We start from the raw sequence: 16507 nt of genomic DNA, 5'->3' as shown, positions 1-16507 counted from the left end.
CATATTTCAGCCCTGAGGTTGGTGGGGTGAGGGAGCTGACATGGGGGCTGAGGAAAGCAACAGATGAGAAGAGGCTGGAGCAATGTACAAATCCCTTTATTTTATTAGTTCGTCAAAGACTAGTTCGAGCAGGATGGTCACAGCATGTCTGTGGGGCCCCGAGCTGCCCGCCACTCCCGGGAGGGCTCTGGTGAGCGGCTGGGGGCCGTGGCTGAGGAAGCACAGGGAGGGGGAGCACGGTGTGGCAAGAGACGGGCCGGGATGGGGGTGTGCCCCTGCCTCCCCCCGTTGGGGTGCAAGCAGCGGCTCCTGGGACATCCCGGGGCGCTTGCCCGGGGATCCCTTCCCAGGCCGGGGGACCCATGTGTCCAGCGTCGGGTGAGGGCAGCCGGGTACTGCCAGCCCGGGACTGGCCCGGCAGCCCTCGGCCCCGCGCTGGCTTTATTGCAGGGGGCAGCGTGGGGGTCCCAGCAGCACGGCGAGGGGCGCCGCGGGTGGCCCCCGGGGACAGTGGGGACGCGGGGGTGGGAGTCTGAGCAGCGGACACGAGGATGCATGGAGCGACGGGGCACACCCTGGCACAGAGACACCAATGCGAGAACGGGGGCCAGCGGGGCCAAGACACAGACGAGCGAGCGGCGGGGACGGGGGAGCGGGGCAGGGGGTCCCTGCCCCGCGCGTGCCTTTGTACACGGTTGGCGGAGCGCGGCGCCCGCTCCTCCCGGTGCTGAAGTATTGCAGTCTAACTGATATGGCTTTAACTATGGGGCCAGAGATGCGGGGAGGGGGGTCCCCTCCAACCCCCCGATGCAGGTGCACACCGGGCAGCCCCGGGGGACCCCCGTGCCCGACGATCGGGGATGGGGGAGCTGCGGGCAGGGCGCCTGGCTTTGTGCTTTGGGCTTGGCCCAGGGCGGGAGGGGGCAGGGGGATGGCAGTGTTGGGGACGGGGGCAGGCGAGCAGAGGCCTGCTGGGGTCCCCTGGGAGAACAGAAAGGGCAGGGCAGGGGGCACGAGGAGCCACCCCGGGGGGACCGGTAGGGCCTAGCCTGCCGCGAGGTTACATCAGTGCATTTGGTCCCGGTTCGCCCTGTCCGGCCAGGGCTGCTCCCCTTTGGCGTGGTGGGGGGGCCCTGCCTGGACGGGACGGGGCGGGCTTTTGGTCTGGTTGGGGGACAGGGCAGGAGGGGATGGGAGGGGGTGTGGGGACCCCCTCTCCGGGGCCAAGGGAACTGATGGAGGAATTGTAGGAGAGAGGGCGCCCGTGCCCCAGCACCCTATGGCAGGGTTGACGGTGCTGTTACTTCTTGAACATATCCTGCAGTGGGCCGGGCAGGTACTTGAGGACGGTGTCCAGGATGCTCTCCTCCTCCTCCTCTTCCTCGTCCCCACAGCCTGCCGGGATCGCCTTCTTGGGGCGCGTCAGGCTGCCCTCACACGGCTGCTCCAGAGCAGCTTTCTCCTCTGCTTCCTTCTCCTCCTTCTTCTTCAGCCCGTACTGAGAGGACACAGGCTCTCAGCAGGGCAGGCAGTGGGCGCTGCCTGCGCTGTGCCCCATGCCCATCACCACCGACACGGGCCACCCTCCTCCCGGCCGTGCCGGCTCCCTGTCCCAGCCCCACCCCGGCAGGGGCGGGCACAGGGGAGGTGTGTGCCCACCTTGTCACGGATCTGCTGCCGGACTTTCTCCCGCTCCGCTTCCATGCGGGCGTGCTTGGCTTTCCGCTCCTCCTCCTGCTGGCGCAGGGCCTCCTGCCTCTCCTCCTCCTTCTTCTGCGCGTCGGGGTCCTTCTCCTCCTCGCCCCCCAGCATCTTCCCCATGTCCTTGGTGGCCCCTGCGCATAACGAGACCCTTGTTTGGTCCCCAAGGGTGCTGCAGCCTGGTGCTGCTGCCAAAGCCCCTGCAGCAGCAAGGAGGGCAAGGAGGCTCCCATGGGACATCCCCAGGGCCGCCTGTGTCAAAGCGGGCTGCAGGCAGGCTCGGGAGGCTGTGGGGATGGGGAGTGCCACAGGCTGGCTGTTCTGCCCTAGTTCAGTGTCAGCTGGGGGAGATGCCAGCAGCTCCTTCTTCAGCACCCAGGGGATCTGCGGGGGAATCCCACTTCGTGGCAGAAGAGGCTGGATTCCCCAGCCAGCCGCTGACGGCACTGGAAATGGGAGACCTGGAGGGCTCCAGCAGCAGCTCCCCCCTGCCAGTGGCTCTCTGTGTGACTCTGTCCTCTTGCCATGTCCCTCCCACTGTGCTACTGGGGTGCTGGGCCAGCATTGCTCTGGGAGAGGGGACCCTTGAGGGGGGAACAGCTCCCACTCACCGCCCAGCGCTTGCTTCATGACGAAGTCCATGGTGCCGGTGTGTGCGTGTGGCTAGGCCAGTGCCCAGCGCTCATCCACCGCTGTCCGGGCTTGCTGACCTGGGCCACCTGTGCAGGCACAGAAGGACAGGTTGGGGATACCACGCTAAGGTTCTCTGCTGCCCGGGCTGAGGGATGGAATGATCTCTGGGGCTGTGCTTTGCACCCTCTGCATCCTCAGCACAAATGCCTTCCAGGATGGGCAGAGGGAGGTTCTGGAGTCTGCAGGCAGAGTGACTGTGCCTGCTCCCCTCAGCCCCCTCCCTCCATCCCTTCTGGCCTTGAGGACCTGTGGAGACACCAAGGAAGGGATGTTCCACCTCAGCACTGCCCTTGGTGTGGCACCAGGAGCCCTGGTGTGCTGCTTGGGGGCTGGTGGGATGAGGACCCACCATGCCACCATACACTGCGTATCCCTGCTTTGCGGGAGGGGTGACAGACCTCGTCTGGGGGTGCCAGCGTGGCACGGCCGGACCCGGGGTGCTGTGTGTGTGCGTGTGTGTTTACGGCAGTGCGAGTGCTCTGCAGAGGGATGGGGAAGAGGCTGGTGGTGGTTGCGGCAGTGCTTGGGGGCTGCAGGGGTTGCAGGCAGCAGCCTGTGACTGTGTGTGTGATCCACGCGGGTGCTGCGGGTGGGTGACACCGTGCCAGGGGCACTGCCTGTGCAGGACGGGGCGGGTGCGCGCCGTGTCTGCGCACGCTGCGCGGGAGCTCCGCGTGCAGGCTGTGTTTGCTCAAGAGGTGTGTTTGTGGGTGCCTGCAGGCTGTGTTTGCATGCGGGGTGCGTGCACACACGCGTGTGGATAAGTTTGTGGGGCTGCAGAATGCGTGATGTGCGGGTTTGCAGCCTCTGTGCAAGCTTTGAGCGTGTGCGAGTTTTGGGGTCTGCGGGCTCTGCGGATGTGTGTGCACATAGGGTTGTGGGCTGTGTCTGTGTGCTGGGTGTTTGTGCTGCGGGTGTGCGCGTGTTTGCACACTCGGGGGGTGCTGCAGGATGTGTTGGTGTGAGTGTGGGGGGGTTGTGTGTGCAGGTCCGTGGGTTTGCAGGCTGCACAGGGGGCTGCGCACGCAAATTTGCAGACTGTGTCGCGTGTGTGTACGTGTGGGGGTGTTGCAGGCTGCTTGTGTGCTCCGTGTGTGTGTGCATGCGGGGGATCACAGGCGGAGGGTGTGTGTGGGGGGGTGCCCGTGCCCCCCACGTGCCCCGTGTGAGTGGGGTGCTGCAGGCTGTGCTCGGAGCCCGGGGGTGCAGTTTGCAGTGTATGTGTGTGTGTGTATGTGCCTGGTGGGTGCCGCAGCCCAGCGGGTACCCCCACCCCGGCTCCCCAGAACCCCACTGGGGCTGGGGGAGCTGCACGAGCTGTGACCCCGGGAAGTTTGCTGCTGCCAGCCCCGGGGCACCCCGCAACAATGTGGGGGTCTCCGGGCAGTATAGTGCTGAGCCCTTCGACTGCAGCAGGGGTTTGGGGGGAAACACCGGAGAGCACAGGGACACCGGGGCCGTAGGCAAGGTGCAAGGATCACGGGGAGCACCGGAGCACTGGGGTCGCGTCGTGGGGAGGGCTCGTAGCGATAGCGGGGTACGTGGGGGACATCGGGAGGTGCACGGGCAGCGCAGGGGGAACACAGCAAACGGGGGCAACATCGGCAGGCACCGGGATACCGGGGCCACAGGGGCTGCAGAGCCGCAGGAGACACGGGGGGGCGCCGGGAAGGCGGGGGACAGCGGGGACACGGGACGTAGCGGACAGCCAGCATGCGGGGGACACCGGGGCCGCAGCGGGGTGCAGGACCCGGGGGGCGAGCCGGCGTGGAAGGGGAGGGGGGATGGGGCGCAGGCACAAGGACGACGAGGGGGGAACCCGGCTCGGGGGACACGCACCGGGGCCGCAGGGGACACCAGGGAGGAGGGGGGACGCGGGGACACCGGGAAGGCGGGGACCGCGAGCGGGGCTCGGGTCGCGCAGGGGACGCGGTGCCGCGGGGACCCCTCTCCCCCCACCCCATCCCGGGGTCTGCGGCGCGGGGCCCCGCCCGCCGCCCGGGGCCGCCCGGTGCCGCAGCGGCGGCGCTGTCCCTTCAGCACCGGCACTCACCGGCTCCGCCGCCGCTCGCCGCTGCCGCCGCTCCGCCCCGCCCCGCCCCGCCGCGGCCCGGCCCCCTCCCGCCCCCGGCGGCACGCGTGGGCCCGCCCGGAGCGACACCCCCCGCCACCGCGCGGACCGGCCCCCGCGGGGGCGGCGGGATGCGGGACCCCTCCCGGGAAACGCCGCACGACCCGCGGGAAGCGTCCCGGGGAGCCCCGCGCCGCTCAGCGGGTCGCGGACGGGGCCCCCTCGGACACCGCCCCGCGCTCCGCAGCGCAGGGACGGGGCGAGCGCCTCCTGCGCGGGGTTAACGATCCACCGCCGCGGCAATTAACGCGCCGAACGAGGCAAGAATCGGCCGGCGGTGCCCCCAGTCCCGCACCCCCCGGCTCCCCCACTCGACCCCCCGACACGCAGCTCCCCGGCCCTCCTCTGCAGCGATGCGGGGCGGCTGCGGGAGTTTAATTAAAGTCCCTGATAAATCATGTCACCCTCCCTCCCTCTTCCGCCAAGAGCTGCCGCTCGGGGGCCCTAGCTTTGGATTCTTGGTGCTGTTCCCCCCGCGGAGCTCCCAGAGAGGGTTTGGGGTGCTCAGAGAGGGGATGCCGGAGGGGGTCTACGGTGGCATCGAGGATATGATGCCCACGGAATTCATAACCCCCTTTTCGAAGGGTTCCTGGGCAGGAAATGGGGTGCACCACCCTGCCTGGCCCTCCTGTGCCTGCCCGAAGAGAGATGGGCTCCTGCAGCCCCTGCCGTGTTCCTCCCCTGCAGTGCGGGACAGAACTCCCCCGGGTCTGCCACCCTTGTCCCGATGCATGGGGACGGTGTGTGCTCCTCAGGCTGGCAGCCGGTGCCTCCGAATTAATCCAGCTCTGGGATCTTAGAGACAGGACGAGCCCTGTGCGAATCACATCAGCGGTACTTGCAGCCGGGCTTTGGGATAGCTGCTGTTTAATAGTGAGGCTCTGGACTAGCAGCCTGCGGGGGCTCAGACCGGTGCTGGGGAGGGTCTGGGTGCGGGATCCTTTCAGGGATGTCCCCCCCCTAAACGTGGGAGGCTGCCGGGAGCTGGGACCAGCTGCAGCTGCCCCCACACGCCCCTTGGGGTGGGCTGTGGAGATGCTGTCGGTGCTGCCAGGCGCTGCTGGGGCTGCTGAGGGAAGGCTGAGGGTGATGCAGGATGTGGGGCAGGAATGGGGGGACATCTCGCAGCCAGGGGGGCCAAAACTGGCTTGCAAGTGCCACCTCCACAGAGATGCACCGACAGATCTGTGTGTGCGCACCCGCTGCCAGCTCCAGCCTCAACACACGGCCGCTCCCCCGGACAACTCTCAGCACGGGGACAGCACATCAGGGACTTGTCCCTCTTGTTCACCCGCTCTCCCTGCTCCCAAAAACACCCCCTGGCACAATCCATCTCCACCAGCCCCGAGCCCTCAGCCTGGCATTGACCAGCAACTCCTTTTTCCACCTCCAAGGTAAAAAAGCTTCCTGCCCTGATGCCCAGCCCGGCTCTGCCTGCTGGCAGCTGGTGGGACGGGCATGTGGGCGGCAAGACAGGCCTGTGCTTGGCCCGTCCGTCTGTCCGTCCGTCCGTCCGTCCTGCGGCAGCCCTGCTCCGGGCGTTGACGTCAGCGCTCCCGGCAGCCGGGCGGTGGGCGGGCGGCACCGCTCCTATTGTATTAAAAATAATACAGCGGAGCACAAATTCATTACAGATAAGTGTGACAGCCAGGAGGAATTAACGAGCCCGTCTCTCAGCGCCTGACAAACGCCTCCTTTTGTTCCTGGGATGGGTCCTTGAGTCTTTCAATCTTTGTAGATGCCTCGGCTCATTAAGCACATGCTCCTCCAGTAGATCCCAGTGTGCCAGAGAGGACTGCTCCCAGTATCAGCTGGGGCCAAACTGGCAGGGACATCCCTTGTGCCAGTGCCCAGTGCTAAGTCAGGCTTGCCTTTCTTGGGAGGCCTGGAGTGCTGTCCCCAGGCGCTGTCCCCACGTGGAGTGTGGGGTGGCCAGGGGGAGGTGGGCGAAGCAGCCCCCGTCCCTGCTGCTGCGGGAAGCACGAGGCTCTGTGAGCTGGGGCCACCAGCCCCAGCACTCCAGCTGCCAGTGCTGGCATTGCAACCACAGCTGCTGGGCTGGTGGGCACCCTGCTCTGCCCTGCTGGCCAGGCTTCCGTGGGAAGAGCAGCCAGCAGCCCTGGGCATTGCCTCCTGCCCTGCACACCCCAGCTGTGGGGCAGAGAAGGATCCAGGGGAACCCCACAGTCCCAGAGCTGAGCTAGCTCTGGCTGGTGTTCGGGGGATGCTCCTGGTGCTTGTGCCCAGTGTGGGCACTCCTTTCTGCCCAGCTGTTCCTTGGCAGTGTCACCTGCTGGGTGGCTGCCTGGAGCTGCTGGGGGAGGCAGGAAGGGAAGGGATGTGGAGAGGTGTGAGGGGCTGGGTAACAGCACCGTAGCCAAATGGAGGAGGAAGCTCTGAGCACTGCCAAGCCCTGCCAGCACCTCTGTGGAGTCAGCACAAGTGCCAGGACCCCAGCAGTTCCGTGCTCCACTCCACGCTGGCGCCCAGGGAGGGAACGGGGCTGGCTGGAGCCACCACATCGGCCACACCATCTGCCGTCAGCAATGTCTGAGTGGCACTTGCCTGTTGGCATCGTCCCCGTTGTCCCCTAGAAGTCAGATAAAGGTCACAGCCTTGCAGGCCCTTGCAAAGCTCCCAGGCAGAGGGAATACCTGCACCCATCCCTACGGCACTGCTAGCCTAGCCTGCTGTCACCCATTAGCCCTGGGCAGTTATTTCACTTATCCGCCCCCAACATCTTTGCAGAAAATAATTATTGGTCCTTCTCATTGCACTGAGGGATTAAAAGTGGTTAACTCCATTTCCAAAGGCTTTGTTATGTTGGTTTTCCCTCAGCTGCTGCACAAGGCGATTTCCACAGTGCCACTTAGGCAGCTTTTATCAGGTTGTCTTCTGGAGGTAATTGGGTTTTTCAGGAGCCTGTTTAAAATTCGTAACCCAGCCTCTTAAACAAAACAAAAACAGCAGCGGGGAGAAGAGGAAGAGGCAGCACGAAACATGCAGCAGCTGCAGCCTCTGAAGAGCAGCTCTGGTCCCTTGGGGCTGGCACCCGGCGGGGACAGGGACAGGGATAGGGACAGGGACAGGCACCAGCCGTGCTGTGGGATCAGCCTGGAGACAGCCCCTCCAGCTCAGCGGCTGAGCACAGACTGTTCAGGGACAGGAGGGACCCAGCGTCACTCCTGCACACTGTGCTCAGGGCGAGGAGAGTCTGTGGTGCTCAGAGCCACCCACATCCACTCCCTGGGGATGCCGGGGCCACCACCGCGCCCCTGCAGCAAGTCACAGACCCCCCAGCACACGTGAGAGACACCCCAGCACCCACTCAGATTGTCACACCCGTGTCAGACACGGGGTGCGAGTGGTCTCCTGATGTGCTCAGCACTCACCAGGAGCTGTGGGACTGGTGGGAGGGAGGTGGGCTCATGCCACAGCTTGACCCCGCTCCACCATGAAGCTCCTGGCTGTGGCAGCAGCACCGTGGCAGGGCCCCCTGACCTCACCAGAGAGGGACAGAGCAAAAGGGCAAAAACCACCCTTATGGGGTAACTTCTGCTAGCCCCAAGCCATGAGGGTCTCCCTGGCTCTGGGCTTTGCTGGCTGGCTTGGGGGGGGATCCTGCTGCCCACCCTGCAGCCAGAGGGGCTCCGGGCTGACACTGCTGTCGCTGCTCCTCTGCACCACGACACGGCTCTGTCTGCATTACTGCCCATCTGCATTGCTGCCACAGCCCTGTCCCTGTCACTCTGGCTGACCTGCCTGCCCTCTCCTCGTTGGACACGGGGGGCATCGGGCACCCCCAGATCATCCCTGCCCCTCTCGGTGCCGCGGGGCGCAGTGTGGTTTGGGGAGCTGGCACAGCAGATGGTCGGTGGGGCCGGATCGGGGCACTGCACGGCTCGAGGGCTGTCCCGGGGTCACTCACAGGAGCCAGCCCGTCACACAGCTGCTGGTCCCAGCCGGGAGGCTGCCGTGGGGTGGGGAGAGCACCGAGCCCGTGGCTTCCAGCTGCTCCCAGCATGGCAGCGTCCCAGGAGGATACCAGAGAGAGAGGGCTGCTCCCAGTGCTGCTCAGCCCTCCAGAGCTCCCCAAAATTGCTATCTACACTTACATCTGGGTCACACAGTGATGCAGGGGCTGAATCTCCCAGCGAGACCTCCCAAGGGGACAGGGACTCAGCTCCAGGCTCCAGCTAAGAAGACTCCAGAGTGGCTGGGATGTCAGCCATGGTGTGACCGAGCACCTTGGCTTTGCCACCGCTGCTCCGTGCTCTGTGATGGGGAGCTCTGCTCACCCAGCCTCAGTCTCAGAGCCACCCAGAACCCCAAGGAGCCCACATGAGCGCTGGGGCACGCTGGGATGGACAGTGAGTGCCAGGGGGACCCTGCTGGGGTGGACCTTGCCACTGGAGTGCTGCAGTGGTGGCTCCTGATCCCCACAGCTCCTGACTCCCAGCGTGTGTCCGGTGCCTCTGTGCCCTGCATTATTAAACAGAGGCACTGCAGCCCCTCGCTGTTTATCCTGGTGTGGCTGTGTGGGGACAGGCTGTGGTGGCTCGCTGCAGACTCAGATTAAAGCTCACTGCAGATTTTGGCCAGCTCCCCAAACAGGTTTGTGAGCTTACTCACCTGCCTGCTTCCAAACCCCCATCCTGTATAGGATGGATCCCACCTCCCTGAGGAACAGACCCTGCGTTCACCTCGGTGCTCTCACCTGGGCTGTGCTGCCCTGCCCACACAGCAGGTACAGCATTTCCATCCCCATCGCCTCTACAAGGGCACCCTGGCGCCGAGTCCACCCCATCAATATTTATGGCAGGCACGCACACCCGCGCAGCTCTGCAGGGGCCGGTGCGGAGCCGAGCTGGGCGCAGCGCAGCAGCCACTGCTTGGGAAGCAGACAAAAGCCCCCCGAGCCCCTCTGCAGCACCTCACCCTGAGCACACATGGATTGTCATCCTTGCCACACTGCCAAGCCCCAGGGACTGAGGTGGTCAGGACTGTGTGGGTGGTGGATGCACAAGGATCATCTCCTGGCTCTGTGTCAGCATGGGATTTGGGCACCCCCTCCCCACAGAAAGCCTCAAAGTGGTTATACCCACCCTCATTTCACTGACAGGAAAAAGTAATGAAGGACAAGGGCATGACTGGCTTGAGGCTGGGCATCACAGCAGAGCAATGGCAGCCCCCACCTGTCCCCTCTCCAGCCAAAACACCCTAAAAAATGAGACCTTTGGCACTGCTCCCCTGAGGTTCAGCCTCATGCTGACAGAGTGTTGCTTTTGCAATGATTCTGAAGGCTCTCTGGGGCACCTGAGTTGAGGAACAGAGACTGGGGTGCTTTGACCCCTCTCTGTACACCAGTGCTGGGGAGGAAGTGAGCAGTGGGGATGCTTCACCCAAACTCCCAGCCTGGCTCTGGGAGAGCATCTCATTGTGTCCCATGAGAGGGGGGATTTGGGATTTGGGAGCCCAGAATGCCCCATGGCCTGGGCAACAGAGCTGGGTAAGGGGGCAACACCAGGGACACCCTGATGGCAGCAGATGGCTGCATGGTGGGGGGCTCCATGGCAGCGTGGGGGGGACATCTGGGTGCCTGGGCTCGGGCCAAGCTGCAGCTTGGTGGGAGCAGGATGAACCTGAGCTGCCCTGGCTGGGGAGGTGGGGACACCAAGGAGCAGCTGGGATGGGTGTGGGGCTTGCTGCCCACCCCAGCTGAGACCTCCCCCAGCCTGCCTGAGCTTGGGGTTTCTGCTGTGGCGTGACGCTGGACAGGCACCGTGCTGCTCTAAGAGCTGCTGGGGCTTGGGCCAGAAAATTCATTCTTGGCTGCTTTCAGAGGGGTTTGGCTCGTACCTTTCCCATCTGGGGGCTTTCAAATGGAAAAAAAAAAAAAAAAGAAAAAAGGAGAAGAAAGGAAAAAACCCTGGCCCTGTGCCACCTCCACAGTCACCATCACTTGCCATGGTCTCCAGGTGGGACCGTGCCCAGCATCTGCCAAGAGCCTGAGCTGCTCCTCACTCCCAAGGCCTCTGCCTGGTCCTGAGCTGCTTCAGGTGCCACTTGCCTGAATCAAAGTGTCACCAAGATGAGACCCCCCCCATCCTGGGTGACATGACTGGCTCCACTGAGGCAGCCCCAGGTGGTACCTCTGGGCCTCCCCATCCATCCCATGGCTGTGCTGTGCCCCCCATACCACGGGGAGTGAAACGGCCCCCCAGCCCCCCAAGAGCCACAGGGCTGCCTACCTTGGTGTGTGCAGCACCAGGAGTCTGCTGCTTCAGCACCTAACGCAGGGGGACAAGGACCTCGTGGGGGTGGCTGGGCATCGCAGGGACAGCAGGGCCTGGAGAGACACCAACAGCAACAGCATGAGTGCCTTGGAGGGGCACAGCACCCGGTGGCACGGACAGAGTGCAGCCACACGATGGGGGGCAGACAGGGCACACCACTGCTTGCTGCCCTCTCCTCCACCTGGGTGGGTCTGTGTGCTCCCTGCATCCCCATCTCCAAGGATGGGAGCAACCTGCTGCCCAGAGCCACCACCTCCCTGCAGGTGGGAGCCCAGCAGGGTGTGCAGAGGGTGACAGGCTGCAGGACATGGCAGCTCATCAGAGTCTTTGGTCCTTTCCTAAACCAGGGGCACCCACTCTGCTGCTGGCAGAGGGCTCCTGGCCATCTCTGAAGGTACCTGGCAGTTCAGATGCCTTCATAAAAAATGTAGAGGGCTCTCAACTCTTTAAGGGTTTTAAAATTTTACATTAGCTCTGCCTTCCTTAGCTTGCACATGATAAATTTCTTCTTTGGAGAACATAATAGCAAGTTAAAACAAGCCACCAGACAAAAGTCCTTGCTCAGACTCAGCAACTAGAGGAAGCCTGATGCTGCTTTGGGCTCCCCACTCCTGCTGGACCTCAGGAAACTTCTGTCTGAGGATCTCATCCCTTCCTCAAATGTCCCTGAAATGCCCCTGGGGATGATGCAGGGGGATGCTGGCCTGGGCAGGGGCTGTGCAGGGTACCAGGGTACCAGGGTCCTGGGTGGTAGGCTGGCAGTTTCTGGGGTGGGCTGTCCCTGTGGTGTGGCTCATGTTACTGTGACATGTGTCATGAGTGTGATTTCTCCTCTGCAACTCGAGGAGCAGGTTCCCAGGGAAGTTACAAATTCATCCTGATTTCAAGCAAAGGATTTTCTTCCACCCTGGGGAAAGAGGGAGGCTTTGGCAGATTGGAGATAAATATATGACCCAGGGGAGCCAAGGGAAACACAGGCAAACACCGAGGCTGTGCAGGAGCAGGGGCTGGGGAGGATGGAGCCTGCATTTTTAAAAGCTTCACAGAGCAGGGATGCCTCATTCCAACCCTGGGAGCAGGAGACACTGACAGCCCCTGGGAACAGGTTTGGGGAGGTTGGTCCCAGTGGCTCCTCCAAGGAGACCCCAGAACAGCCTCTGGTGTGCTGGGAAATGCAGCGCTGAGAGCTCAGCCTGGACAGGGCTCAGCAGCAGCGTGAAGGTGACCTTTGCTGGGGACAACCACTGCCTCCTTTGGGATGTGGGAAGGCTCTGGAGCTGGGTGAGACAGGCTGCAGAGAGCAGCAGGGATGTGCTCCTGTGGGCGTCTGGTTTGCAGACAGCGCCGTGCCAGGGAGACAGCTGGGCTGGGACAGAGTCAGACTGGCTCTGCTGGGCCTGGCCCGGGGTGCAGATCAGCAGAGATTTATTTGCTGAAACCCCAGAGGGTGGGAAGAGCAGGAACACCCTGCCCAGGCACCTGAGGGAATGCAGAGAGTCCTGAGGGGTGCTGCTCCCATCCCTGCAGGGTATTTTTTTTATTGCAGCCAGACCAAAGAGGTTTTTTTATCTCCTTTGCAATAGGCAGACCCTGCCAGTACCATGAAGAGGCATCTCACCTGGGCAGATGCACTAGCTCAGTCTGTCTGTCTGTCCAGGCAGCCAGACACCTACCACAGCCAAGGCAGAGGACAGGGGACAGCAGAGCAGGGTGATGGTGCCAGAACACCCCCAGCTCCAGGGACAGCAGTGCCCCAGGTGCTGGCAGGGATGTTTTGATCCAGTCTGGACATAAGACACAGTATCCAGGAAAAACTTAATGCTTGAGATGTGACATTAGTGAGTCCACAGCTCTTCTGCTTTGGCACATCCAGCTCTCAGCACCCTGTGTGAATAGCTGAGCTTGTCCAAGTGTCTGAGAGGAGGGGAGGCTGGGGAAGGAGGAGGGTGAGCAGTGAGGTGCAGGGGCGAGGAACTCAGGCCACATCTCAGAGCACTTTCCTGCCTAAGGGAGATGCTCCTGGGACCTGCCTTAGGTCTGGCAGCAGGTTCCTCTCTGGGCAGCAGGTGAGAGGGAAGGTTCAGAGTCACAATGTCTGGGGAAAGCCTGTGCTGGCAGTGTGCTGTCCTGCTCTGGCACAGGGGTGCAGAGGACTCAGGGTGCCATGCCACACCGGGCAGCCCCCAGAGGCATTCCCCAGCTGGGGTCTGTACCTGAGCCGACCTGCCTTGCCTTCAAAGGGCAGAGATCCTCAGCCTCAAAGACCTCAATACCTCTTGCATAATTCCTCCAGCCTCAGACTGGGGCAGGTCTGGGTCACACCACTGTGGGGCTCTGGGATTTGACTGAGGTGAGCAATATTTCTGAGCCTCTGGTGACTGTCACAGAGGGGCTGGTGACACCAGTTAGGGATGGATGGACCTGCTGGTCTGGCTGTGTGCAGGAGGCAGCAGGGCAGTGCAGAACAACACAGCAAAAGTGACAGTGGCTCCTGACAAGGCACAGCCTGGAGGGCCCACAGCTGGACAAGGGAGATGCTCTGGGTCTCTGCAGGCAGGAAGGCTCCGTGGGACCAGGAGAGGCAGAGGGGAAAGCTCCTGGGACGAGCGAGCAGAGCGCTCACGCCAGAGCAGCCCGCAGGAGCACAGCTTGTTTACCCTGCCTGAGCAGGCCTGATTGCTCTCTATAAATACACCCGGAGAATAAACACCGGGGAGGGAGAAGGATCATTTAAACTCGAGGACGATGCTGGCATAAGAACAAATGGGAAGGCCTGGCCAGGAACACCGAGGCTGTGGGCGAGAGCAGAGATCCTCTGGCCACAGGGAAGATCCTCGGGGTCCAGCCCTGGCTGCTGGGGAAGTGTGTGATGCCCAAGGGCTTGGGCTTGGTGCCAGTGGGAGAGGCAGAAGCCTGGGCTGCAGTGACCATGCTCTCCTGCCATACAAGACCTCCAGAGCTCCAGGCCACAGGGCATCATTGGTGCCCAGGGGCAGGAATGGAGGTGTGCCACACTGCCAGTGATCACCACCTCTTCCCCAGGACTGGACCTCTGCTGGGACTTCTCATCTCCAGAAGCATAAACCAGGCTGGGCAACTCAACACAGCTCCTCTTGGCTCCTGATATGGGCCTGGTGGGCTTTGCCTGGCAGCAGCCTCTGCAGAAACCCGGGGAAGAACCAAGGTGTGAACCAGAATCATCCGTCAGTGCTGTGAGGTGTTCCGAGCTCTGTCTGCTCAGGGTCATTTCAATACTAATGTCATCAAGCAAGGCAATCGAAGAAACAAACACTCGGCCCACAGCCAAGTGAGACTTTGAGACATTTTTCTGTGCCAGTTTGTCTCAGCTGAGCCGTCTCCAGTTTCCCCAGGAGGGTGAGGGTCAGACACTGTGAGCTGTGCTACTGGATGGGGACTGAGCTCCTTTGTTTCCATACCGGAGCCTGTCCTGGCAACCCTTGGGGTCCTGCAGCCTCCGAGGCACAAGGGAGGCAGGGAAGACAATTCTCTGCTCCCTGAGCCCAGCCCATCCATCCTCCTCCTGGATTTGCCAAACCCAGCACCTCAGCTGGACTCGAATCACTCCGGTTCCTTCACTGCCCTGGCCAGCAGCTGCTGGAGCCTGACTACGGAGCCTGGCTGGTTGCAGGGAGAAGTCCTGAGCCCTGAGCCCCGTTCTGAGCGGCGGTGCCAGCCTGGCTTCTCTGCTCTGACTCACCACGCTGCCAGCCTCGGGCAGCGGCTGCCCGGTCACGCTCGTGCCATGCGGGTGGCACTGCCACCGCGTGCTGCCAAGGCCTGGATCACGGTAGCCACCTGCTCGTGAGCTGCAGCCGCGGTGCTGGGGACACGGCGGGGAGAAGGGCTGGAGTGTGGGGTTTAGGAGGTGCCTTGTGGGGACAGGGCAGAGGGGACAGGGATTGAATCTCAGGGGACTGGGAACGGCGAGGCTGGAATGCTTCACGAGTGGTTGGACTTAGCGGTGGAGAGCGGGGCGAGAATGGAGCCCCTGATGGGGAGGCACGGGAGGAGCCGGGCAGGCACCGGAGATCCCCAGGGCAGAAAGGGGCTCGGAGCCTCCCAGCTGCGGGCAGGGGGTCGCATCCTCTCCCTGCCCGCAGCCCCGCTCTGCGGAGCCCCCCGCAGGGGACAGCCGGGCACAGAGGGGCTGGAGGGGTACCCAAAGCCCGCTCCGGGGGTCTCAGCCCTTCTCCTGCCGTGCCCTGCACACCGGCGTGTCCGCCCTCCCCAGACCTGCGGGTGGGCAGCCGGGGGGCGCGCCGCTCAGCTCTGCATCCCGCACCGCAGCCCGCATCACCTGCGTGGCTCCCCGCATCCCGCAGCACCCGCGTCCTTCCCGCATCCCGCATCCCGCCCCGCATGCCGCATCCCGCTCCGCGGCCGCCGCCCCGTTATATAAGCGGCGGCCCCGGGAGGCTCGGCGGGCCGATCCCCGCGCCCGTGCCCGGCCCCCCCGGGCTCTGCGGCACGGCGGGCCCGGCCCGGCCCGGTCCCGGTCCCGCACCCACCTGGCTGCTCGGCGCGGCTCCGGTGCGCCCCGTCCGCCCCCGGCGCGGAGAAGGAGCCGCCGCCGGAAGGGAGGCGGGAGCCGTAGCGGTACAGGGGGGGCCCGGTGCTGGCTCCCCCTCCGCCGCACGGCCTCCCGGGCGGGGCCGCCTCCGTGCCCGCCTCCGGACCGCCCCGCGCCCCGGGCGGCAGCCCCCGGCCCGGCCTTCCGCCCCGGTACCGGGCGGGTTCCCTCCGGTACCCGGTAATTGCTCCTCCAGTAGCGAGATGCTCTCCCCCCGCTATTCAACCATCCGCCCCGTGCACCCCGGCTGTGCCCCCCTCACCCCGCATCGCCCCCGGTCCGTGGCGGCCCTCCCAGTACCGCTTGTGCCTGCAGTTGCACCTCCAGTGCCAAGGCAGCCACCCCCAGTACGTGGCCATGTCTTCCAGTACCTCATTTCTTGGCCACTCGTTTCTCAGGTACCCAGCAATTCCCCCCACTCCCCAGCCATCCCTCTGAACCGCCTGGATCTGCCAGTTTGCCCCCATCCAGCAATTCCTTCTAATATTTGCTCTCTCTGCACAGGCCCCGGTGCTTCTCTGCCCCCTGAGTTGGCGATTCCTCTCCCATGGCACTGCCAGCCTCTCCAGAGGAGGGGTCTCTAGACAGGGCAGCTCTGGGTGTGCCAGGAGCTCCCCAGATCAGAGATCCCTGTTGCACAGAGCCCTTGCCCAGGTTCTCCATCCTGAGGATGGAGGTGATGAAGAGCCAGGAGCTCGCTGGAGTCTGCAGGGCTCACAGAAAAGCCAGGGGGGAGCAGAGGAGGTGGAGAGGCTGGAGCAGGCGCTGCTCTGGGAGCTGCAGAGCTCCATGGGATGGGGATATGGGCAGGCTGGCCACGTGCTGCTGCATGGGGTAGGGAGCAGCAGAAGGAGGGAGTGTGAGAAGAGCAAGAACTTGTCCACCGGACAGGTTCAGGGATTGATGCAGGACTGCAAGATCCCCACTAGCCTGAGGGGCTGGAACTCATCCTCCCCCTGCCCAGTTCCTCTCCACAGGCTGCTCCCTTGTGTTCCTGGCAGGCAGGTGAGGCCCTTTCCCCCCCCAGGTTTTGTGGATGCTCAGAACAGCTCCCACCAAGCTCTGGAGATGCTCTGGAGTTGTTGCTTTCTGGGG

The 16507-nt window shown here is 63.7% G+C and overlaps 1 protein-coding gene across 3 annotated transcripts; it reads right to left on the bottom strand.

Moving 5' to 3' along the window:
* Positions 1-80: 80 nt before the first annotated feature.
* Positions 81-15476, bottom strand: CPLX2 (complexin 2). 3 transcript variants are annotated; one of them, XM_021530715.4, is made up of 5 exons: positions 15351-15476; positions 10777-10874; positions 2313-2420; positions 1660-1835; positions 81-1498 (listed from the first exon to the last, which is right to left on the bottom strand). In XM_021530715.4, the coding sequence occupies exons 3-5, from the start codon at positions 2341-2343 to the stop codon at positions 1301-1303; spliced, it is 405 nt and encodes a 134-aa protein (XP_021386390.1). In that variant the 5' UTR covers positions 2344-2420; positions 10777-10874; positions 15351-15476; the 3' UTR covers positions 81-1300. The 3 variants fall into 3 exon arrangements, with proteins under 3 accessions (XP_021386390.1, XP_021386391.1, XP_021386389.1); XM_021530716.4 differs by lacking the exon at positions 10777-10874; XM_021530714.3 differs by lacking the exons at positions 10777-10874; positions 15351-15476 and adding an exon at positions 4448-4553.
* Positions 15477-16507: the final 1031 nt, after the last annotated feature.

This window comes from Lonchura striata, chromosome 13, assembly GCF_050655825.1.
Source record: "Lonchura striata isolate lonStrDom1 chromosome 13, ASM5065582v1, whole genome shotgun sequence".
NCBI lineage: Eukaryota > Metazoa > Chordata > Aves > Passeriformes > Estrildidae > Lonchura > Lonchura striata.
The sequence above is the reverse complement of the archived record's forward strand: the minus strand, read 5'-3'. Positions and strand labels throughout refer to the sequence as shown.